At 48.0% G+C, this 24,867-nt stretch overlaps 1 protein-coding gene across 6 annotated transcripts in view; it reads left to right on the top strand.

Annotated features, from left to right (window-relative positions):
• ITSN1 (intersectin 1) overlaps positions 1-24,867 on the top strand; it is a 104,121-nt gene that overhangs the window by 17,857 nt on the left and 61,397 nt on the right. For 4 of the 6 annotated variants that reach the window (XM_069006243.1, XM_069006698.1, XM_069006422.1 and 1 more), the window contains exons 2-10: positions 8,613-8,672; positions 9,877-9,969; positions 10,623-10,686; positions 16,934-17,094; positions 18,610-18,786; positions 19,360-19,453; positions 21,535-21,635; positions 22,314-22,377; positions 24,522-24,659. In XM_069006243.1, the coding sequence (XP_068862344.1) occupies positions 8,645-8,672; positions 9,877-9,969; positions 10,623-10,686; positions 16,934-17,094; positions 18,610-18,786; positions 19,360-19,453; positions 21,535-21,635; positions 22,314-22,377; positions 24,522-24,659 (920 nt within the window). In that variant the 5' untranslated portion in view covers positions 8,613-8,644. Of the gene's footprint in view, positions 1-8,047; positions 8,470-8,612; positions 8,673-9,876; positions 9,970-10,622; positions 10,687-16,933; positions 17,095-18,609; positions 18,787-19,359; positions 19,454-21,534; positions 21,636-22,313; positions 22,378-24,521; positions 24,660-24,867 lie in introns of those variants that run through there. The other 2 variants (XM_069006332.1, XM_069006509.1) reach the window with 2 other exon arrangements.

The following is a 24,867-nucleotide window of genomic DNA, read 5'->3' on the forward strand; positions in this document are numbered from 1 at the left end:
CCAGATGCAATGGGATGAGCTTTAGGATCCTAAAGTGATTCTTTACTCCAGCCAAGAATTGAAATTTTTCCAGTTGTTGTGATGCAGGAGCCTGATTTATGTGGATTTGTGGGAAAGCACAATTGTCATCTGGAAAGAGAGCTTGGCACATGCCCTTACACATTTTTTTTGTGCCATTCAAATGTATTGCAGTCAATTAATAATTCTATTTAATATAGAAATAGGATTTTTAGGTGGATTGTGCCTTTTAAAAATGTATATTTACATACGTTCTATATGTATCTACATATCTCTACATATATCTTGCAGACTGTTTGTTCTTTCCCTTATCCCATTGCATGTGTCATTTGGCTGGTTTTGTGGTCACACCTGGGATGGTTTTGCTCTTGTGTGGAAACTGGTTCTAGGCATTTTGAAGGGAATTGATCTCCTGGAACCAGGAAACAGGAAACCCTTGCTTTGGGATATTCCTCATCTCATGCAGTGAAGCCTTTTTTGTGTAATTTCCTTAGAGTGTGCTTAAGGATATTTTAAATAGGAGACAGGAGCTCTAGCAATGGGGCTTTAGCATGTTTAATTCCTTGTTTAAGCTTTATGCAGCCTCTGCATGATTGACAATGTGAGAGAGAGTCCCTGACCTTCCCTATGAACTGGTGCCTGCTCAGCCCCCTTTGTAGTGTAAAGAAATCCCTTGATTTTCCAAATGCCCAAGGGCCTGTCATGTCCCTGTGAAAAACAGCCCAGGAAGTTTCACTGTCAGTTCCTCCAGCATTTGCATTTCTTCCTTACAAAGCTGCTGTTTCTTGCCTGTTGGACACCTTCTCCTGTTGGCCACCTGTGATCAACCGGTGTTGGAGCAATAGGGCTAAGTGTGACCAGAAGGAAGGTGCATAACAGAAATCCTGGTCTAAATGCCACAATTTAAGTCTGTTCTTGCATCTGAAGAGCTCCTTGTGTCCTGCAAAATTTCAGAAGGCAGAGCTTGGAAGAAATTCAGAGCAAAATGTCCTTGGGTGGGAGATAGGAGCTGCCTCAGGCAGTGGTGACGTGGGCTGACACAGCTACTGAGATGCTGATAAGGCTTGGTAGACGCTGAATGATTCTCCTATTAAATGGCTGGTTTGAAAATCTGCTTCCCAAATCTGCATCAGCAGAGCCCTGCACTTATGTAACTGGGAGAGTTCAGGAGAGCAGCTGCTTGCAGGGCACAGAGTGACCTCCATGAGTCCTTCAGAGGACAGAGCCTTTGCTTTCATCACCAGCTGCAGCCTCTCCCTGCCCTACCAGACCTTTTATCTGCTGGTTTTGCCTCAGAGGAAGGCAAAGGGAATGGAAGTGCACATCCTGAACTCTCCTGACTCAACACTTGTGCTGACTCGGGGCTTTTCCTTCCTTCCTACCCTTCCCCCAGCAGAGCTGTTACTTAGTGGCAGAGAGGGAGAAGGTGAAGTGAAACGTCTCAAGAACAGCCAATTTTCTTTTTTTTTACATTGTCCCCATTTCAAAGGATCAGCTCTAAAGTTGAGACAAGCACGTGGATTTTCACAGCATAGCTAGGTGGGATTAGGTCAGGCCTACAAGTGATTAAATCTTGGCTGGGAGGCCACCACTACTGTCCAAGATGGATTTGATGGCTCTGACCTATTCCTTTGGCTTCCCTAATTCCTTTAAAAACATCAAGCTGGGTTGAAACATGGTAGGACCTGCAGAGTTGTATCATGGGCATCTGTAGGAAAGGGAGAAAAGAAGTTTATCAGCTACTTCCTGGAATATTTCCATGATCTTCTTGATTTGGATGTGCTGCAGCAGCGTCCCCCTCGCTATAGGAGGTGGCCCAAGGTGGGTGGAATAGGTGTGAGATTGATGCAGGAATAAGGAAAGGGATAACCTGAAAAAAGCCATGTAATAATTTATTCTGTAGTTGGGCTGAGCTCAACTAGTTGAGTTGCTGAGCTCCCGGACCAGATCCAGCAGAGATGAGGAAGGGCCTGGAGCATCTACTTGCCCAGGAAAGGCTGAGGGAGCTGGGGCTGTTCCACCTCAAGAGGAGCCCCAGCTGAGAGGGGCTGTCAAATAAAACAGACTTGGAGGTCCAAGGGCACACAACACTCACATCCAGCAGGGGCATCCTGCATTTCCTTGTCCTGCTTTCATTCTTGAAGTTAATGTCAGCCAACAACTATTAAACTGAAAATAAAACAAGATACTTACTTTATTTCTTAATAAGGGGTTTAGAAACAGTTGAGTGATGCACTGGCTTTTCACTGTGTTAAATCTTTTAAAATAAGCGTCAGTCACCTCTTGAAAAGGGTGCTGTAATCCAGTCACAGTTCACTTGGGACTGGAATTACTGGGGGAATGCTGTCAGGATTAAAACAAGCCCATGTGTGAGAGATCCCAGGATCCCTGAGGCTGGAAAATCCCTCCCAGCCCAGCCAGGCCCAGCTGTGCCCGATGCCCACCTTGTCCCCAGCCCAGAGCACTGAGTGCCACCTCCAGCCCTTCCTGGGACACCTCCAGGGATGGGCACTCCAAACCTCCCTGGGCAGCTCTTGCCAAGGCCTGAGCTCCCTTTCCATGGGGAAATTCCTGCTGCTGTCCACCCTGAGCCTCCCCTGGCCCAGCCTGAGGCCGTTCCCTCTCCTCCTGTCCCTGTTCCCTGGCAGCAGAGCCCGACCCCACCCCTGGCTGTCCCCTCCTGTCAGGCAGATGATCTTTAAAGTCCCCCCCAACCCAAACCATTCCATGATTCTGGAATACAGAAGTGACTCCTCAGCAGTTTGATCATTGCCACTGGTGGTGAAAAACCTCTGCAGTGGGGAGTTGCTTTGTTAATCTCATCTGGCTGCTTGGCACAAAGAAATGGCAGGACTTGACATTTGTGACGATTTTACTTTCCCAGTGATTCCTGTAAGGAGCAGAAACCCTGAAAAGTTTTGCAAACTGGTGACTGTGTTAAAATCTGATCTCCAAAGAGCAAGGACTAGGATTCCCTGAATGGCTCAAACTGCTTTTGTTTGCCAACATTGATCCAAAATTACCAGGTTTTGCTAAAACTCTTGAGTGCCTTGACTTGATCCTGGTCTTTCCCATGGAACACCTGCAAACTCCAAACCCTGCTGTCAGCATGGGACACTCTCATGTGATGTCCTGCTTGGGGGATTTTGTTGTCATTTGGAATTCTTGAAGGATGTGGGGGCTTTATCTGGTTGGGTTTGTCTCTTTTTTTTTTTTCCTGGAGGAGGAGGAAGGTGACTGATAAGTGGCCTCAGGAATTAATTTTGGCATTCAAATCAAGAATTATCTCATGAGAAATTGTTTAGAAATAGAAATGCTGTGTTGCAGTTTAGGGAAAACAAAAATAAGGTCTTTTTTGTGTAAAATGTGTTTGTATAAAGACACACAGCACTGAAATAGCTCAATTTTTCTTAATTTATACGTCCTGTGGCTTTATGGCAGTTGTCTCTGTAAACATGGTCTCAGCAGAGCACAGATAACTTGAAATAGAAACTTTAATAAAGTTCTAAGCAGTGTTTTTAAAGTCCATGTATAATACACTGTGAAAGGGATTTTCATGCATGTCTGACTCCTATGAATAAATGTTTTTACTGGAGTTATTTTCAACCTGCTTATTTTTTCGAGGTAAAAACTTTCAACATCAGTACTTAGATGTGATCTAGGATTTATATATATGGGGTTGGTCTCTGTGTGGTTCAGTTTTATATGAACAAGTTTTAGGGTTAGGGTTTGACCCTCCTTGTTTTTTATAAGTTATATAAATACAAGCACTGCTTGTGTATAGAGTATTGGTTTATGAGAAGAAATAATTTGCAGTAAGGATCAAGAATTTAAATATTTCTGGGCTTAGCAACAGCAGTGTAAGGTGAAAGAGAGAGGGAGCCCTGACAGTTGAGCTGGCTGGGCAGGGCCTTGTCTCCTCACTCAGAGCTGGGGGTAAGCAAATGTTTCTCGTGAATGTCTGTTCTAACACTCTCTGTGTGTGAAGATAATTGTGTAGTGATGGAAGTTCCATTTGTACATAATATAAAAGTGGTGCTGTTGGAGTGCCTCGGTCCTGATGTTTGTTGTATGCTTTCCATCCCTGTGCCAGGGGGACATCTCATCATCCCCCGGGTCAGGCGTGGGGAAAGGCTCCTTGTGCTCTGAACTGCATGGAAAACCGTGGATGGGGAGGTTGTGGAAGGCAGAAGGGTTTCCTCTAGGGAAAGGTGTCCCTGTCCATGGCAGGGGGTGGCACTGGGTGGGCTTTAAGGTCCCAACCCAAACCATTCCACGCTTCTGTGATTGCACTCCCAGACTTTTGGGGCTTTCCACCTCCCAGGTGACACACAGGTCAAGCCCCTGAGCACAGGAGATGTTCAGTGCAGCTGGAACAACTGTCACAACAGGGTCCTTTCTGCCTGCCCGGAACAGCACAGGCCAATAACCCCAAGCAGAAGGAAATCACACAGAGGGCTGTGGAATGGTCCTGTGGGCATTCAAATTATTGATCTCCTGGAATGTCATTGATCTGTCACACTGCTCTCCCTGACCGGGGAGCACCAACACGCTCCAGTGCCCCACAGACCTGACAGGAGGGGGCAGCCGGGGGGGTCGGGCTCTGCTGCCAGGGAACAGGGACAGGAGGAGAGGGAACGGCCTCAGGCTGGGCCAGGGGAGGCTCAGGGTGGACAGCAGCAGGAATTTCCCCATGGAAAGGGAGCTCAGGCCTTGGAGAGAGCTGCCCAGGGAGGTTTGGAGTGCCCATCCCTGGAGGTGTCCCAGGAAGGGCTGGAGGTGGCACTCAGTGCTCTGGGCTGGGGACAAGGTGGGCATCGGGCACAGCTGGGCCTGGCTGGGCTGGGAGGGCTTTTCCAGCCTCAGGGATCCTGGGACCTTGGTGGGGCCTGTGGGATGGCTGCTATTGGCACAACACTGGGAATTGGAAAGCTGGAATGTTTGCCTTTTCTGGAGGGTTGGGAAGTACAGAACTCATGACTGATCCCAGTGTTCAGTGGTTTATACTCTGTGGATGAGATGTGGATCTCTATTCTTTAGGGATGAAGGGATTTATGTTGGAAGGAGGTGTTTAATGTTGGATTGATTTGGCAAATCCCAGAGCAGCAATGGCTTAAGCTCTTTTGTGACAGGCACAGGTGAGTAGCTCAGTGTTCCTCGTTGTGCTCTCTAAAAGCAGGACAAAGTATCTTTTGCATCTTCTGACTCTTGTGCAAAATGAACCCTTTGGTGGACTGATGGTTGGTCACATTTCCTTGCTGGCATGATTTTGCTGATGGTGGGAGTTGTGGGCTGGCTTCCCAAGGGAACTGTGTGCGATCGACTGACGGGGCAGTTGTGGTTCCTCTTATCGTCTCCCCTTCTTCCTGTTTGAATCATTTTTGAACTTGTTGGTCAATGTCAATTGAATTTGTTAGAGTTCAAAGCTGAGATTTGTAAGTTCCTACAAATACAAATATCAGTACTTGGAGTGAAATCACAGCTTTCCTGAAGGGAAGGGGTGGCACAGAGCTCAGCTTATCCAGCCCGGGTTTCTGGCAGCTGTCCGGGCAGTTGGTTCCTTCATGATTTTTGTTTTATCCTACTATGGGTTCTTTCTTAGGCATGCTGGGAGAGACAAGGAAGGCACAGGAGTGGAGTCAGTGCTGCTGGGGAACTGGTAGAGAGTGGAGAATGTGGAATGCACATCTAAACAACTGGTTACTATTGCAAAATAAGGTTGGAAATTGAGATGTCAGTTCTGGCCCTCACTGCAGTAGAGACCTTGAGGGGCTGGAGCATGTCCAGGGCAGGGAAGGGAGCTGGGAAGGGGCTGGAGCCCCAGGAGCGGCTGAGGGAGCTGGGAAAGGGGCTCAGGCTGGAGCAAAGGAGGCTCAGGGGGGACCTTGTGGCTCTGCACAAGTCCCTGACAGGAGGGGGCAGCCGGGGGGGTCGGGCTCTGCTGCCAGGGAACAGGGACAGGAGGAGAGGGAACGGCCTCAGGGTGGACAGCAGCAGGAATTTCCCCATGGAAAGGGAGGTCAGGCCTTGGCAAGAGCTGCCCAGGGAGGTTTGGAGTGCCCATCCCTGGAGGTGTCCCAGGAAGGGCTGGAGGTGGCACTCAGTGCTCTGGGCTGGGGACAAGGTGGGCATCGGGCACAGCTGGGCCTGGCTGGGCTGGGAGGGCTTTTCCAGCCTCAGGGATCCTGGGATTCTGTGCTATTTTTTGTGCTTTACAATACATATATATGGTAATTTATAATGTAACAGCTGTACCACATGTTTTTGGGGATAAATAGTACCTGGTCTCCATCCCTGAGCTCTTCAACCCTGAAAATAGAATCACAGAACAACTGTGGTCAGGATGGACCTCGAAAGACCATCTGGTCCAGCCTTTGGGAGACAGAGTTGTGGCCCCTGCTGTCACCTCAGTCATGCAAAATGAAACCTGTGGTTATGGATCTTGGGTGACCATCAGCAATAAACAGCAAACTCCAGCGCATTCCAGTAAGGGCGATTTGTCTTTCCCTCAGTTTGATTCCCGTTGTTTCTCTGACTGCAGTTGATTTTGGTTTGGGTTTCAGTGTCTCAAATTTAAACACAATTTTCTGCTCCTTCTCTCAATTCCCCCATCGTTATTTCATCTGGCTTTGTATTTTTCTCTCTTTCTTCTCTTCCCCCCCCCCCCCTCTGGAAGTTCTTTGGAATAGTTTCTGCTTTCCTTGGCATCCAGCATGGGGCTGGTGTTCAGACTTCCCACTCCCTCTCCTCTTCCTCCTCTGTTCAAGGTAAAGGGGAGTCAATTCTTTTGGAGTCCTGGCAGTCTGTGGAGGAGGATCTTCCCTGAAGGGCTGAGCACTGTCTCTGCTGGTTCCCCTTGTGCTAAAGAGGAAAAGATGATATGGAAACTGCCCAGGCTGTGAGAGGAGGGACTTCAGGGAGTTCTGCTTTTTGTTTTTCCTGTTTTGGGTTGGCTTTTTTTGGGGGGGGGGGTTTGTTTGGTTGGGTTTTGGTTTTGTTTGGTTGGGTTTTGGTTTTGTTTGTTTTTGTTTCTTGTTTGTTTTTGTTTATTTTTTGTTGTTGGTTTGGTTTTGGGTTTTTTTTTGTTTGGTTGGGGGAGTTGTTTTGGGTTTTTTGTTTTTACTTTTTCCTCGTTTTTTTCCTCCTCCTCCTTTTCCCCCCCTTCTTTTTTCCTCCTTTTTTTTTTTTTTTTAAATTTTTTCCTCAGGGTTTCCTTGCAGTCACAAAACTCAGCAGCATCGCAGAGTTCTTGCTCACAGCAGAGTACAATAAGAAAACATAGGTAAAGATAAAAGTGCTGATCTTTCAGCACTTCAGGAATACTTTTGGGAGAGCCCCACACCTCAGGGAGCTCGTTCTGAACACTCTGGATCCCAGTGCCTGGAATTTGAAACTTTGGAGGTAACACTTGCTGTGCACAGAGCAGCACCAGCTGCATTCCCTGGCCTTGGGGACAAGCATTTGGAGTCACGTGCTTGGCCAAATTATGAGGAAAAAGAGTCAGGATTGTGTCCATCATTCCCTAAATTCCATCTGCTGAGGAGCCTGGCTGGCAAAAGCGCCAGGGGTTTGTTCAGGGACATCTGGGGAGGGGATGCAGAGGAGGTTCCCAAGTTGGAAGCCAGAAGAGAATGTGGGAAGTGTGAAAGGGGGATGGGGAGGGGAGCAAACAGGAATTCAGACAAAAGGAAATTGTTGGTGCAAGTGAATGCCTTTTCTTGGGGATATTGATAAATTTCTGCTGCTGTTCAAGCAGCCTAAATTGTTCTCCTTCTGATTCTGTTCCCTTTGCCTTTCTGCTGTTGCCTGGAAGACACGAGTGGAATCTCGCAGGACAAGAGGCCGTCGCTCATTGTTGTGCGGCTCCGGTGCTGGTCATTGTTCCTTGGCTCAGGCAGCTCATGTCAGGCTTTGTGTGCAGCAAGAAAAATGTTTTTCCTTTTCTCTGTCCATATTAAATTTGGAGCCTGTGTAGTTGCTTTGTTTGCAGAGCCAGTGGTGCTCTCCTGGAGGCTCTGCCCCCCTCCGACGGCACCTTGGGCACTTGGTGCTCCTCAGATCTGGAGCTGGGCTGGGGGTAAAGCAGCCTGGAAATGGAGTTTAATCTTTATAATGTATTTGGTTTCAACAAAGGGACCCTGAGCAGGGCAGTGCATTTTCTGTCAGCAATAAAAACCAGATTGCTGACAATGTTGGGTTTCAACAGTTGGAAATGGAGCCAGTTTCCCTCCTAAGCAGAGCAGGGATTGTAACACTCAGGAAAGTCATGGAGCCTGGAGCAGCATCCCTGGGTTCTGAGTGAGCTCTGTCCTTCCCTCCATCACTGACTGTTTATAAATAAAAGCTGGTTTTGAGGCCGTTCTTAAAGCAGAACTGAAATGTAGCTGTTTGCTGGTAAGAAGATGCCCTCATGCATGCACAGGGAGGTGCAAAAATGAGACACTGAGTTCTGTAAGTCACAGTTGGTGTGGGAAGTATTGATACATTCCTGCTTCTTCACTGCTTTTTTTTTTCTGTAGTAATTAATCAGACAGAAAAAATACGGAAAATGGAAGATACTGTGTTTGAATATCTCTTTATTTTTTTTTTTCCAGGCATCTATTAACAAGCTAAAAGTGACAGAACCATGGCTCAGTTTCCAACACCTTTTGGGGGTAAGTGGTTTCTGGTGTGTTCCTATGTGTAAAAACTTGGCATAGATGTGTTCCTTTCCAAGAGTTTTCTACAGGGAGGTATTTGTGCAGAGTGCATCTCTCTGAGCTGAGAGTTTCTCTGATTTGTGACGGCTTTGCAGACACCTCTCAGCCCACAGCACAGCAGGGCAGGATTGCTGTGTCCTGTATTGATCCCTTCCAGCCCCACACTCTGTCCCTGCAGGGCACATCCAGGCCACTCAGCCCCTGCCGGTGGGGCACCACCTCGTTCTGCTCCGCTTGTACTGGAGAAGTGCAGATGCTTTTTCCTTTCAGAGTTCCTGGACTTCCTAATTGCTAAAAGGTCCAGCAGATGCCTTTGGGTGTTACCACTTCCAGTTTTTTTCCTTGTTTTCCCATCACTCATGTTTAGATTAGAACAAAAGTGACACATTTTTAGCTCTTTATTTACAACAGGGAAAGTTGCAGCATCAGTAACTGCAGTGAAAAATCCAGGATGGGCCCTGGCGGTGCAGCAGGGACAGTATTTTTGCTATTCACATGAAATCACAGAATCCCAGACTTGGTTTGGATTGGAGGGACCTCGAAGCCCATCCAGTGCCATGGACACCTCCCACTGTCCCAGGCTGCTCCAAGCCCCAATGTCCAGCCTGGCCTTGGGCACTGCCAGGGATGCAGGGGCAGCCCCAGCTGCTCTGGGCACCCTGTGCCAGGGCCTGCCCACCCTCCCAGGGAAGGATTTCTTCTGTATAACTCACCCAAATTTCCCCTCTTCCAGTCTGAACCCATCTGTGCTTGTCCTGTCACTCGGTTCCTGATGAACAGTCCCTCTTCCTTGTAGGCCCCTTCAGATCCTGGGAATACATTTGGGAGTTCAGTTTTGCAGCTGATCTGCAGAAGGATTACAAAGATAAATGTCAGTGCTGAGACACAGTAACTGCTCTGGTTCCACATAAAGGTCGCAGCTGCTCAGGGCTTTTTTCTGGGCAGGGTCAGGTGGGATATTGGGGAGGAATGAGGTACTTTTGCAGGTAAAGGCACTGGAATTTCAGCTCTGTGTGTGCTCTGGGGGGCCAGTGACCTCCCACCATTGGGCTGTTTGCAGAGGCCCAGAATGATATGAGATAATTACAGTCAGATATCAAAAGAGGGTGTTTTTTAGGTAATGTTTCTTTATGTCATTTCTCCATTTCTTTTGAACCAGGCAACCTGGATATCTGGGCTATTACTGTGGAGGAGAGAGCGAAACATGACCAACAGTTCCATAGTCTGAAACCAACAGCTGGATTTATCACTGGTAAACAAACAGTTTTCACTTTTAATTTTGTTTAGTTAAATATTCACTAGTGAGCCTAAACAGACAGAGCTGCCTGGGAGACATATGGGCATAAGAATTAGAAAATTTGAACAGGTATTTCTTATTTTGTTCAAGTGCCTTGCCACATCAGCCCCAACTTTTCTGTTATTTTGTGATATTTTCTCTTCCCCATCCTGCTATGGAAGGGAAGGGAGTGATGGGTTCCTTGTCTGTGCCTGGGGTCAGCCCACCACACTGAAACTGTGATGAATGAAAGGTCTGATTAAATAAAGGTGTGTCAATTTAACTGAAATCGGGTTTAGAAATTCAGTTTGTAAAGCACTGACATCAGCATGGTTGACCTCTTGGGAAGATCTAAATGCAAATCTGATTGAAGCAGTGGGAAGCAAAGCTCCAAATCAAGGAATTGCACATCCTTCTAAAGTTTCATCGAAGTTTGGTCTCAAAGGCAATAGGAGGCCTCCTCTTTGTTACTCTGTTTTGTTACATTGAATTTTCTTAGTGCTTTGTGCATGATCACCGGTCATGGAGTGGGTTGGGCTTCTGTTGCAGATATTTTTGCCTCCCGATTCCCCATTCCTCTGCCAGCTGTTTGGAGCTGTAGCTGAAGCCATGTCCTATTTATTTTACAGGTGATCAAGCCAGGAACTTTTTTTTCCAATCTGGGTTACCTCAGCCAGTGCTAGCACAGATATGGTGAGTGTGGAGGTGGGATGCAGGGGTGTTTGTGGGACACACTGGGGTAGGGCTGAATGCAACTGGGGCTGGGCTCTCCTGGGGTTCCTCGGGGTTGGGCCAGGCCTGCTCACTGTGCTTGTGGGGGATCTGGATCAGGGCTCCCTCAGGCAGTTCCTGGACAGCTCCAGGTTGTCCTGGCTGGGTGAGTGTGGCTGTGCTGGAGGGCAGAGAGCTCTGCAGGGGGATCTGGACAGGCTGGAGCCATGGGCTGTGGTCAGTGGGGTGAGGGTCAACAAGGGCAGGTGCTGGGTCCTGCCCTGGGGTCACCACAACCCCGTGGAACACTCCAGTCTTGGGAAAGAGGGGCTGGAAAGCTGGGAAAGGCCCTGGGAGTGCTGGTGACAGTGCCTGGACAGGAGACCAGGGGTGCCCAGGTGGGCAGGAGGTCCATGGCCCCTGGGCTGTCCCAGCAAATGGCATTCTTGAAGTTGGCAGTTTCAAACCCTCATTGCAAATTGCTAAATGCTTTCAGCTTTATTAAAACTGGACTAATACAGTTGCTCAGCACGGTAATTAGTGTTAGAAATCTGTTAATGGGAGAGCATAGGCAAGACCTGGAGTATTTGTTACAAAAATGAAGATTGACATAGACTGTTTCCATTGGAGTTGGAGTCAAAGCTTGGAAGCTGGAAATTTTTGTCACTCCTTGGTGAGTTCAGCCAGATCCAAATCTGCTGCCTCTTACACAGCACTGACATTCCTACACTGCTGGATTTTCCTGCAGGAATGAAGGTGCTTCTGCTCCAAATTCTTTGACCCTGCCAGACCTGGACCTGTGTGTGGAGTGCCAGGAGCCAGGGAATGGCTTCCCAGTGCCAGAGGGCAGGGCTGGATGGGAGATTGGGCAGGAATTGTTCCCTGGGAGGGTGGGCAGGCCCTGGCACAGGGTGCCCAGAGCAGCTGGGGCTGCCCCTGGATCCCTGGCAGTGTCCAAGGCCAGGCTGGACATTGGGGCTTGGAGCAGCCTGGGACAGTGGGAGGTGTCCCTGCCATGGCAGGGGTGGCACTGGATGGGCCTCCCAACCCAATCCATTCCATGGTCCTATGATTATTCATGATTTGCATTAATAACATTCCTACTGACACACATTTTGGTGCTCGACAGAGAGAATTAAAACTGGTTTTCATTCTAAATTGGTAAAGCAGCAGAGGGATGGAGAGCTTTGGAGAAATCTGTTACCTTTTCCTCTGTGAGCTATTTGACAGGGAGTTCAGTGCCATTACAAAAACTTTCTGGTGCAGTAAGGACTGTTAAAGGCAGAATTTTGCTCTGATGGGAGAAAGAGGAGAATTATTTTATTGCTTTGAAAATCTGCATGCCCAGACCTACATGGCTTTTAAATACAGAGCTTATTTTCTTTTCTAATTATCTTCATCTCACAAATACCAAAGCTGGACTGGTTGTCTTATTTGTTGAAGACTCAGTGAGTGTTAAAACGTCCCTTTGGAACTTCTCTTGCCTCTGAATTAAGCAAGGAAAGAAGTTTTGTCTTAAACAAGACATCCTTTCTCCAAAAATCTTCCATAGGCATTGGCTTTAAATAGGTGTTAACAAAACCAAACAGTTGTAAATAGTCTGACTAAGGATCTCTTCCTCTCTGAATTATTCAGTTTTCCAGGCTCTTGAGAGGAAGGGAATCATTCCACTCCCTTTGGAGTTGTCATAGAGACAAGACCTGCACATTTTTGTTAATGAAGCTGAACTAAAACTTATTCAAGCTGCCTTTCTAAATCATAAAGCAGCTCATAGACATTCCTTTCTCTCTGTCTCTCTTATTTTTTCAGTCATCTCTGAATTAAGAGAGGTAAATATTTAAGTAAAAATCTTTATATAGATCCTTGAGTACTTTAGGGTGGGAGTTCTGGAGTAATGAGCCCAAAATCTCTGACAGATAGGAGCTGCAGAAAAGTGCTCTTCTATCAGTATTTACTCCTGGAATAGCTGGGTTGGGGTTTTTGTAGTAGCATTTGATTGATACTGGGAGGGAAGGGAAGGTACAGGAGTCCTTGAGGAAGGAAAGTTCTAATTCTGAGTTAGAGCAACGTGTGCAACTCTGAAATTAATTTTCTGATCTGAGAAATCCCAGAATCCCAGATGATTTGGGTTGGGAGGAACTTCAAAGCCCATCCAGTGCCACCCCTGCCATGGCAGGGACACCTCCCACTGTCCCAGGCTGCTCCAAGCCCCAATGTCCAGCCTGGCCTTGGGCACTGCCAGGGATCCAGGGGAGTCCATAAGGAAGTGTCTGTATGGATGTCTGAGTGTTGTGTTTTGGAAGTGTTTTCCTATTCTTCATCATTCTACTGATTTTAACTGCAGCTGATTGTAATGATGTGAGAAAAGCCTGGCCTGTGTTTCCTAAAGGATCCCTCACAGCTGGAGGGACACAAGGAATAAATCTGATCAATCCCTCATTTCTGGGCTCATAAAAGCTTCCCCAGAATTCACAGTCCTTCAAAACAGCAGCTCCCTGGTTTTTAGCATTGAGAATTCCTGTGTCCCTTGTACTCCTCATTCAAGGAAAGAAAAGTCTCTGGGACCTCAGTGAGCAAAGGAGTGAAGTATTATGGTCTGCCATGACAGCTTCTGTGCTGTTCTACACTTTACCAGCTCCAGACTCCTCCAGGCTGGTGATCAATTAAGAAGCCTCTAATGAGGCTTTGAGCTGGGCCTGCAGTGGCTTGGGAGATAACTGTGCTTAAGCAGAATAATTTGCCTCTCTTTAGAGCCCTGAGGAATGGGGGTCTCAAAGAGCATCTCCTGTGTGGCCTGGCCCTCTGGAATGAAAGGAGAACTGAAATAATCACTGCCAGGTGTTCTCCATGTATTTGGAGTTATTTATTTTGTCAGGACAGAGTCACTGGGTGACTTCCCTGTTCCTGACATCTGCTTCCCTCCCAGCCTTCCTAAATCTGTGTCCAAGGGTGGGCAAAAGCAGGGGTAATTCTGGGAGCTGTGACTTCCTGCACAGGCATCGATGGTGTGACTGAGGCCAGAGACCTGATTGCTGCTCACTGCCCGTGGCTGAGCTTCTAACACAGCCTGGGACTGTGTAATGCAGTATGGGAATGCCCAGCTAAATCAGTCCAGATTTGGGAACTGCACAGAGATTCCTTGGTTTAACATGGTGCTGGTTTCATGGATAGGTGGTTTGTGTGCTAATTACAGCATATTTGATGGGAAAACTGCCCATGTTCAGTTTCTGCACCTCATAAATGCGAAAGTAATCAAGCTGGCTTTTCATTCTGCAGAAAAGATGAGAGAAAGGAGGAGGAAAAGATCCATGGGGAAGGGATTTGTCAGCACCTAAGCCCTGGGGTGGTGCTGAGCCCACTGCAGCTCTTGTCATTAGATACAGACACAGGCCTGGTCTGAAGAAGATAATAAATATTTAGTCAGTGTTTAATCCATTTACTCTGCCCCGGTTCCGGCCAGACCACAAATGAAGCAAATACAGGACACCACATTTTCCCAATTTCATTAGGAGCAGAAATTAGTGAAATTAGTTGGTATTTCCTGTCAGGCCCTCCCTGCATTTCAGGTGCTGTTTATTCCAAAGCAGCCCAGTAAAATCCAGCAGCCTGACACCAACTCCTGCAACTAGAAATGAGAATGTGTCCTATTTTTGCAGGAAGATTTTGTCATACAAAAGCTGCTTTTTCTTTCCATGGTATAAAACTGGAGAAATTCTGGGGGGTGCAGAGAACTCTTTGCACTGGAATTTGTGCTGGTAACTTGTGCTGGTAGCTTCAAGTGAAGCTGTTGGTGTAGAGTAAATGAGTTCACAGAAGGTCAGATGTTGAATGAAAAGCTACAGCTGCTGATGTGGATTGGAGTTCAATGAGAGCAATGACACTGGTGCACATCAGAGTTTCTGATCACTGGGCAGTTAATGTTTTCCCATGTAGGATGCAAAGATTTGCTGTGTCCCAGTGGGAAAGGGTGCCTGGAGAATCAAGGTTCCTACAGGGTGATCTTGACTCTTCCTGCATTTTCCTGGCTGTGGATAGAACCCACTGAGGGTCTGTCTGTGCTTATAAATAGAAAGGTTTATATCTTATAAATCAAAGTATTTGCAGGTGTAGAAGCCACTGGTAAGACTATTATGGGACAGGCTGGGGGAACTGGGGGTGTTCACCTGGAGAAGAGGAGGATCCAGGGAGAGTTCAGAGCCCCTTGCAGGGCCTAAAGGGGCTCCAGGAGAGCTGCAGAGGGACTGGGGACAAGGCATGGAGGGCCAGGAGCCAGGGAATGGCTTCCCAGTGCCAGAGGGCAGGGCTGGATGGGAGATTGGGCAGGAATTGTTCCCTGGGAGGGTGGGCAGGCCCTGGCACAGGGTGCCCAGAGCAGCTGGGGCTGCCCCTGGATCCCTGGCAGTGCCCAAGGCCAGGCTGGACACTGGGGCTTGGAGCGGCCTGGGACAGTGGGAGGTGTCCCTGCCCATGGCAGGGGTGGCACTGGGTGGGCTTTGAGATCCCTCCCAGCCAAAACCAGTCTGGAGTTTTGTGATTCAGCATCTTTCAGGCACGGGTGCAGCACATAATTTTAAGGATATCAGTATCTAAGTCTCAGTGTCCTTTCCAGACTTTTTTTAAATGCTGCTCCCAGATTTTAATTTCTATTATTTAGCCCCATGACGTCAGAACTGATGGTTTAAGGCAGCTGCACCACTGAAAATCCTTTCTCAGGAGAACTGGAGAGATTTGGAGTGTCTCTGATGCTGTTGGGGATCTAAACCTGTGCCAGTCCCTGCTGGGATCTGCCTCTGTGGAGGTTTTCAAGTTTTGGGGTTTTTTTTGGAGTGGGATGATTTCATTTTGCCACTGCCTTTACCTGGCTGTCTCCTTGTGTATCAGTTATAAATAGTTGTCAATTCACTGGGGTACTTTTGGGATACCTTTCCATCAAGTTGCACAAAAACTTTCTTTGAGAGGGATTTGTTCCAAAATGAAGCTCTGGTTCAGCCACACTGCCCAGGGCCTTTGTGTTGGCACACCCATTACATATAAATAAATGCATGAACTTCAAAATCAGTCTTATTCCAGTGCTGAAATCTGTACTTAATTCTTCAAACAAACACAAAGAAATAAGCACAATGTTTAAAAGTACGTTTACAGCTAATTCTGTTATTTATGTGTGTTTACTCTGGGGGTTTTTGGTGTGCAGTGGCAGGAACTGACACTCTTCTTCCTGCTTCTCTCCCCACAAGCTCCCACCCCTATTCCCTGCTGAGCTGGGTTTTCTTAACTAGCAAGGGAAAGAACAAAAAGCAGACTGTTTAAGTCAGACTCCTTTCCCTGAAAGCCTATTCAAGGCCTAGGCTCAATGTTTCATCTTGAGTGCTATTGTTTAATTGAAAACACATTTGCACACTCGCAGATGGAGCGGTGCTGAGGGGAGTCACAGATTTAAAGAATGTTTTATTTTAAATGTAGCTGAAGAACAGATTTGCAAAGTCAGTGATTTGCTTCTCTGTGGTGGTGTTTGAGGACCCATTGCTTTCATTGGTGGGATTTTGCAAAGTTTTTGTACGTCTACATTTGTCCTTCTCTGGATGCTTTGCTGTTACTCCTCCAAGAGTAGAAAAGCAACTTAAAAATTATTTATTAACCACCCCAGGAAAGAAATCAAGGAGCTCTAAGTTTAAATAGTGTCTTATTTTTAGCCTGGCATAATTTTGGGTGAAAATTAGTGAGAATCCCAGGATCCCTGAGGCTGGAAAAGCCCTCCCAGCCCAGCCAGGCCCAGCTGTGCCCGATGCCCACCTTGTCCCCAGCCCAGAGCACTGAGTGCCACCTCCAGCCCTTCCTGGGACACCTCCAGGGATGGGCACTCCAAACCTCCCTGGGCAGCTCTTTCCAAGGCCTGAGCTTCCTTTCCATGAGGAAATTCCTGCTGCTGTCCACCCTGAGCCTGCCCTGGCCCAGCCTGAGGCCGTTCTCTCTCCTCCTGTCCCTGTTCCCTGGCAGCAGAGCCCGACCCCCCCGGCTGCCCCCTCCTGTCAGGGACTTGTGCAGAGCCACAAGGTCCCCCCTGAGCCTCCTTTGCTCCAGGCTGAGCCCCTTTCCCAGCTCCCTCAGCCACTCCTGGGGCTCCAGCCCCTTCATCAGCCTTGGATATCCATACCTGTGTGAGCCTGCTCCTAGGGCAGGGCCTGAAGTTCCTAATTCCAGAATGTGACTGTGAAAATGGTGTGTCTTGCAGGGCTCTAGCTGACATGAACAATGATGGGAGGATGGATCCATTGGAGTTTTCCATAGCTATGAAACTCATCAAACTGAAGCTCCAGGGTTACCAGCTCCCGGCCACGCTGCCGCCCGTCATGAAGCAGCCGCCCCTTGCCCTGCCTGGTGCCCCAGGATTTGGTAAGATCCCTGTTTTCCTCCCTGTTTTCCTCATTGTTACCCGGGACTGCAGCAATTCCACTGTCATTTTGCAGTTTCTCCAAGAAAATTTTAGGAAAAAGTGCTTCTAAAAGCCTGTGGACTCAAACCCAGATGTTGCATGTGCACCAAGACAGATTGCACTGGGCTTTTTGCTGAGCAACCTGAGCTGAGCTCCTGTTTGCTTCACGTTTGCACTGCTCCAAACAAAACCTGGCTCAGGTAGTAGGGCTAGTGCATTCCAAAGGGCCGGAGTTTTGGTTTAAACTGTGGGCATTACTGGATCTCCAGCTTTGGCCACATCAGCTCTGTTTCTCTTGAGTTTTTACAATCCCTGCACCTTCTGCTTTGATGAGCAGTGCTGCTTTGGTAGGAGCTGAACAGCTGCTTGGGGTGAAGTATTGCCAGTCGTCATCATTTCTAGGAAAAGAGTAGGGAAGATGGGATGGGGAAAGGAAAATAACTAAATGAAGGTGAACCTCATGTTTGACACCTTGGTCCTGTCATGAGAGGTTCTTTCCCTTTCTGGTTTAGTCTTTGCTGTGACTCAACGCTGTTGATGCCTGAGAGTTATGGAATCACAGAATGGTTTGGAATGGAAGGGACTTTAAAGCCCATCCAGTGCCAGCCCTGCCATGGCAGGGACACCTCCCACTGTGCCAGGCTGCTCCAAGCCCCAATGTCCAGCCTGGCCTTGGGCACTGCCAGGGATGCAGGGGCAGCCCCAGCTGCTCTGGGCACCCTGTGCCAGGGCCTGCCCACCCTCCCAGGGAGGAATTCCTTCCCAACATGCCATCTAGATGTCCTGAGGAAAGGGAACAGGGCCTTTGATGAACTGCTTGCAGCAGTGTGGTTTGATCCACTGTACCCCCCACAAGTTTTACAGTCAGAAATGAAATTCTTTGGAAGAAAACAGTGAAACTGGACAGAGCAAATACAGGGTTAAGTGAGAAAAGGCAAAATAAAATGAACCTCCCACAAACCCGAGCCAAATCCGTGATTCCCTTGTTCTCATTCCCTGTAGATTGATGTGAGCTGTTTGCACACCCTCGTTCTTCCCCTGGCACCACTGGCCCTCCTTAACCTCCCTGGTTCCCTGCAACTGTGCTTACCCCTCAGCCTCTCATTCCTGTGCTCTCCCCATTAGCTTTGCCCTGTCTCATGCCAACAAAAGGCTGGAGCACTAATCCTGCAGCTTCTGTGCCAGCCTGGGGGTTCACTCCTCCCTGGGGCTGCCAGTGCTGCTCCTCACTCAGTTCAAGGCACGCGATTCCTTTCTTAGCAGATGCTGCTGGACTGTTCGGGGCAGCGCCGCCCCGGTGTGGGGCCGTCCCTGTGCCCTGTGTCCCGTTCCTGTGCCATGCTGGCGCTGCCCTGGGCTGGGAGGGCTGTCCCAGGGGTGTGGGAGCTCCCACGGAGGTGTCTGTGACTGTGCAGCCCCTGCGGGCGCCGTCTCGGGTGTGCGTCACAACCAACCTGTGCTTTTCTCGCCCGTAGGTCTCGGGGGCATTGCCAACATGCCATCCCTCACCACTGTGGCCCCGGTGCCCATGGCATCCATCCCAGTCGTGGGGATGTCCCCCCCGCTGGTGTCCTCTGTCCCTGCAGCCGTCCCTCCCCTGGCTAACGGAGCTCCTGCTGTCATCCAGCCCCTGCCTGCTTTCGCTCACCCCGGTACGCTGCTCTCACTCTCTGTCTCCTGCTCCTAACAGCTCCCCTGCCATTTCCTTGGGACACGTGGAATTAGCCACTCCGAGTGATGCCTTTGGGGAAGGACTGTGCTTTGCCTTAGCCCACTTGGCACACTTGGAGAAGAGCTAAAAGAAGGAATGTGGACATGGCCTCCCGCAGGAGTCCCTCGTGGTGAGAAAATAAAACAGCACTTGGAGAAATGACCTTGCCAGGAAACTGTTGCTTGGAAATTGGGCCTCTCCTGTCTCTTTATAGCTACTGAAGTACTGCTGTTTGTTAGGGTGGCTTTAATACTGAACTACATGTGGTTTCTAACATTTATCAAAATATAATTTGGTATCAACAGGGTTTCCATAAAGCTGTGGAAGTAAAAAGACATGAGGGAAGTGCCCTTGTGTTTCCCCCTGTCCTGCTGGACTCTCTGATCTTTATATTGTTAAAGAGTTCCCATCAGCCCCACAGTGCCTGTACTTGATGTAGGAGCTGAATGAATGTCATGGGAATTGCCCAGTTTCACTGTGAATAGCAGTAAATCCCTGTTTTCTCTCTTCCCAGCCACTTTGCCAAAGAGTTCTTCCTTCAGCCGCTCCGGGCCGGGAGCACAGCTCAATGCAAAGCTGCAGAAGGCACAATCCTTCGACGTGGCCAGGTGGGGCTGGGGCAGGGAGGGGCAGCCGGGGGGTTGGGTCCCCAGGGTTGGAAAAACTCCTTCCCTTTCACAAAGTGCTTGTCTGAAATAATAGTTCTGGCAGAAATCAGTTCCTGCACAGGTACCACGTCAGCATTTTGTGGGGTGCTGTGGCTTTACAGGGAATGCTCCAGGAGCAGGGAATCCTGGAAATAAAACTATTAACTACTAACAGTGCTGAGACTATCTTCACTTAATTTTTAGAGCAGCATTTGCTTCTGTAAACATAACCTGCACTGTGCACAGACACTCCTGGTACTGTGAAAACAAGACAAGTAATATGTTATTTAAAATTAGCAACTCCAGGGTGGTTCCTAAAAGCAAAATATTTATTAGGTCTCATATTTTCAATGCCCTCCACATCACTGTTTTCTTCTGTTTTCTTCATGTTCTGCATGAAAAATCACTTAAAAGGGCTTTTAGATTATTCCAAGGCCTAGAAAAATGCATGGTTGGGCAAAAAGGGGTTTACTCTGGTTTAAAAAAGTGGATCTAACAAACTGAAACTTCCTTAGAGGAGGTAGGAGAGGGATTTCCCAAAGTCTTTATAAATCATCTCTCTCAGATCCGTGGCACAGGTTTTTTATGCAAGAGGAGAATGGCTTGGGACACAATTTATTGCTTGGTTTATTTCCACTTCTTCTGCTGGCTTGTCTATTGCCCTGCTGTTAGATAAGTGACACTACTCATTATTGGCAAATAGAAATAAAAGCCTTTCAAAACAATTCATTTTCTCTCTGTAATCAAAACCTGCCAGGAGCAGAGTAGGGATGCTCTGATAGAATTTAGGTATGATACAGGAGTAAACTTAATGTGTGGAACCCCCAAATCCAGCAAAAATGAGGAGGAATTCCTGTGGGTAAAAATTCAATATTAAGCCTTTTTTCTTATTTCATTACTGAAGGGGCAGCTTCTTTTTGCTTTGCTCCCATGAAGGGATGTTATTAAAGCCCAAGAGTTGGGAAATCAAAAATAGAGATACTGGTTTGTGTCTTGTCATGTAAGAATGGTTTATAAGGTCAGAGAAAGGACAAAGTTTGAATGCACCTGAAGACAGAAAAACTCTGCTCCTTGTTTTTCAGAATTAGGACTTCTCAGCCTGGGAAATCAGCTACAAATCAACTCAACCTGTTATGGGAATGAATTAAAACTGTGAATATTACATTCCTCACTTGAATTCCATTATGAGAAACTTTACATTCAAATGTGGCTTTTCCACACCTTTTTTTCTACATTTTCAGTATATTTTATATTTGTTTTCATTTAGCTTATGAATTATTTGACTAAAAGAACCAGTTAGAGTAAAATGGGATGTTACTCTGCATTTCCTGGTACATGTTTAGGTAAAAGCTTGTAGTTCCTCTGAACAGTTTAAGTTGCTTCATTCTCTGCCAGTAAAGAAAAAACCAAAACTTTTAGGAAAAAAACACCTTCCAAGAGACTGAATTATGATAAATGTTTGCAAACAAGAGGTCAGACCCATGGTGGTTTCAGAAATAGCAGGGAATATTAGATCATGGAATCATGGAAAGGTTTGGGTTGGGAGGAACCTTAAACTCAACCAGTGCCACCCCTGCCATGGCAGGGACACCTTCCACTGTGCCAGGCTGCTCCAAGCCCCAGTGTCCAGCCTGGCCTTGGGCACTGCCAGGGATCCAGGGGCAGCCCCAGCTGCTCTGGGACACCTCAAGTACATCCCCACCCTCACAGCAAAATTGGGGAAAAGAACAATTTCAGGCATAAAACTTGATTTCAGTGCAGCACTTCAGCCTCTTGTGAGGGGGCTGAGGCCCTGGCACAGGGTGCCCAGAGCAGCTGGGGCTGCCCCTGGATCCCTGGCAGTGCCCAAGACCAGGCTGGACATTGGGGCTTGGAGCAGCCTGGCACAGTGGGAGGTGTCCCTGCCATGGCAGGGTGGCACTGGGTGGGCTTTGAGGTCCCTCCAGCCAAAACCCTTCTGTGATTTTATGACTCTGTCATTGTTGCATTATCTTCATGAGATGAAATTCCAATTATCCCTGGTCTCCCTGCTGTCCTTGCAGTGCTCCTGCTGTGGCAGAGTGGGCTGTGCCTCAGTCCTCACGGCTCAAGTACCGGCAGCTCTTCAACAGCCACGACAAAACCATGAGTGGACACTTGACAGGTACTGGAACAGCTTCTGTTGTCTCCTTGTTTCGAGCTGTAAGAGGCCAATTTAATGCCACTGAGGATGTTGTTCACAAAGTAAGAGACTCATCAGTGTTTTTCTGTTTGAATCTCCCAAGTGCTTAATGCTCTTGTTTAGAAACAAACATTCATCATAGCTGGGATCATTTTATCACCATCTTTCCTTTATTTTCTGCAAAGCTGACCTTGGGAAATGTTTCTGGAAAAGGGCACGGTGGGTTCTGTGAAAACTTGTGCAGCCATTTCCAGTGCTTCGTTCACCCACTGCTAAAAGCAGTGTCCACTTCCAGGGAGAGACTAGACTGATCCCCTGGCTTGATTTTACCAGTTCTGGTGCATCTCTTTGTGGTTTAGATCTTTCCTGGGTTTTAATCTGAGTGATTTGGTTGCCCAGAGCAACTGTGGCTGCCCCTGGATCCCTGGCAGTGCCCAAGGCCAGGCTGGACATTGGGGCTTGGAGCAGCCTGGCACAGTGGGAGGTGTCCCTGCCATGGCAGGGGTGGCACTGGGTGGGCTTTGAGCTCCCTCCCAACCCAGTCTGGGATTCTGTGGTTGTTGTGCAGAAGGGAAGAGTTATTCCTTGGTTATTTGGTGGAGCCAGGTTCCTGCTGGTCACATCTCTTGCTTATTTTGTTAATATTTGTTTCCCTTTTAGGTCCCCAAGCAAGAACGATTCTCATGCAGTCAAGTTTACCCCAGGCTCAGCTGGCTACAATATGGTAAAATAAATGTTTCCATTTCCATCAAAACACAAACTCTTCTGAAACCTCTGCACTGGAGTCCGGGCAGTTTTCTCCATTTCCAGTCTCACTGATAAATCACACATTGCTCTTTGTCATGTGTAACTTTATAAACAAAACCTGCACTTCTGTGCCTTTATTGATATTATTCCAGAAGAGTACCAGGAGCATCTTTTATGTGGTGGTTTGGAAGTTGGGGTTCAATGCTGGGTTTTTAGGCAGAGCAGATGTTCAGCATCCTGTGCCTTCCACATCCCCTGATACAGCACCAGGGAAACACTTACCTGTGCACAGGCAGTAGAACAGGAGTCTTAACCCAAACCATGCTTTCTTTGGGGTTTCTCTGCCTTTTCCATGAGTTTGGGAGGGCTGATTTCCCAGGGCTAGAGTTACAGACCTTTACAATAATGGATTTTTTTAAGGATTTGTCTCAGCTTCCCCTTTACCTACCAACTTGTTGTTTGCTGAACTTTATTATGTTTTTATTGCCCCATGGAAAGTTGTTCCTAATTAACTTCTATCCTTTAGGAATGTTTGCTTGAGAAGCATTGGAGCTGGCCCAGGGGCTGTGTGAGGATGGCAGTGCTGCAGTCACTTTGACAAGGCCATTCAGCTGCACTTGTTCTCTTTGCAAAGCACTGGGAGTTGTGTTATAAATTAAAAACCACTCTTTCCTTCTCTGTTTCCTAACAAAGGGATGAAATTAAATCAGCCCAGTCCCCCAGCAGATGATTAACTAAGAAGTGCTCTGCTTTTGCCAGCCTTGGGGTGGTGGTGTGGGCAGGCAGCTGCCACCAGCTCTCTCCAGGAGCTGCAAACAGGACTCGCTCAGCTGGGGACATTCACAACTGCCAGGCCACTGAGATAAGGAAGGGATGTTGCAGCTCTTGTTGGCCCTTTCCTGAGCCCTGCTCTGTGGCTGCTGCTGTCTGGGGCAGGGTTTGTCAGCCTGTGCTGGAGCTGAAATCCCTCACTCAGGCACACAAAGGGAAGAGTTGATGCTCAGCCTGTCCTGCGAGTTCCTAACCCAGGTGTGCACCCAGCTGATAAGATTTCTTTGCATGGCACATTCTCAGTCTCCTGGCTTGTTCTGTGCTCCAGCCCGAGGAGTTCAGTGACACAGGTGTGGATCAAGTGAGGCTGTGATTGTCTCCCACATTTAAATCCCATTGACAAAGTCCTGTGCCTTGGGATATCAGAAGAATTTATCACTTATTTCCCTTTGATTTTCACAGTATCATGGGTGATTTTCCTGCATGATTAGAGTGCAGCATGCTGGAGAAACAAATCCTGGGCTGGAAGGGACCCACAGGGATCACCCAGTCCCACCCCTGGCACTGCCCAGACCCCCCAGCAACCCCAGCCTGGGCATCCCTGGCAGCGCTGTCCAAACGCTCCTGGAGCTCTGGCAGCCTCGGGGCCGTGCCCATTCCCTGGGGAGCCTGGGCAGTGCCCAGCAGCCTCTGGGGGAAGAACCTTTCCCTGCTCTGCAGCCTGAGCCTGCCCTGGCCCAGCTCCAGCCGCTCCCTGGGTGCTGTCCCTGGCTGTTAATTTTGTCCAACACCGCCTTAACAGGAGTTAAGCATTTGTGCCTCTGTTGGAGCTCTGCTTTGGGGCCATCCAGAGACATCACTCCATAATTTTTAATATGTGCACAATGCCCAAGTGGGTTTGTGCTTGTCAGGACTAGAACATCAATGGCTTTGATTTCACTGCCAGTGGGTGCTCTGGAATGTGAGATAGGAGCCTCTAGGGAGGAAGGAGACCAAACCTAAAAGTTCTGCCAAACATCTGAGCTGGTTCCTTTGGGTGTTCAGGAGGTGTTCAAGAGAACTCCACTGGTTAAAGTTCCTTCTCTGGCACGTGCTCCTGGCAGCACTCAGTGCAGGTGAAGGACGAGCCATGGCTGCAAGGCTGGACTTAAGGCTGACAGCCATGAGAAATATGGGAAATAGGGAAGCATTTGGGGTTTGCTTTTCATTTGTTCTGAAAAAGCAAAGTAGTGTGGAAATAATAGTGAAAAAAGTGAATGAATTTGGAACTGTGTATGTTGAAACAATGCCTTTGAACAGTGATTTTTAATATTTAACAATTTCCTTGCTTTGTCCCTTCCCTTTAACAAGGAATCTCTCTGACATTGATCAAGATGGGAAGCTGACAGCTGAGGAATTTATCCTGGCTATGCACCTCATTGATGTAGCGATGTCTGGTCAGCCACTGCCACCTGCACTGCCTCCAGAGTACATCCCACCTTCATTCAGGTAACTGCTCATCCCTTGGGAATCCCACTCCTCAGTTTTGTATTTCATTTGGGAGCGTTCTGTGAGTGCCAAGTACAGGACACTGAGCAGAACCTTGCACCTTTTGCCCTGTAAGAACAGGGTTTGGGTGGATGTTCATGCTGCACACCTTCCAAAACTTTCTCAGTCTGCCCATAGAAATCTAGATTTAGGTTCAGACTTATACTCC

This window comes from Aphelocoma coerulescens, chromosome 1 (assembly GCF_041296385.1).
Source record: "Aphelocoma coerulescens isolate FSJ_1873_10779 chromosome 1, UR_Acoe_1.0, whole genome shotgun sequence".
NCBI lineage: Eukaryota > Metazoa > Chordata > Aves > Passeriformes > Corvidae > Aphelocoma > Aphelocoma coerulescens.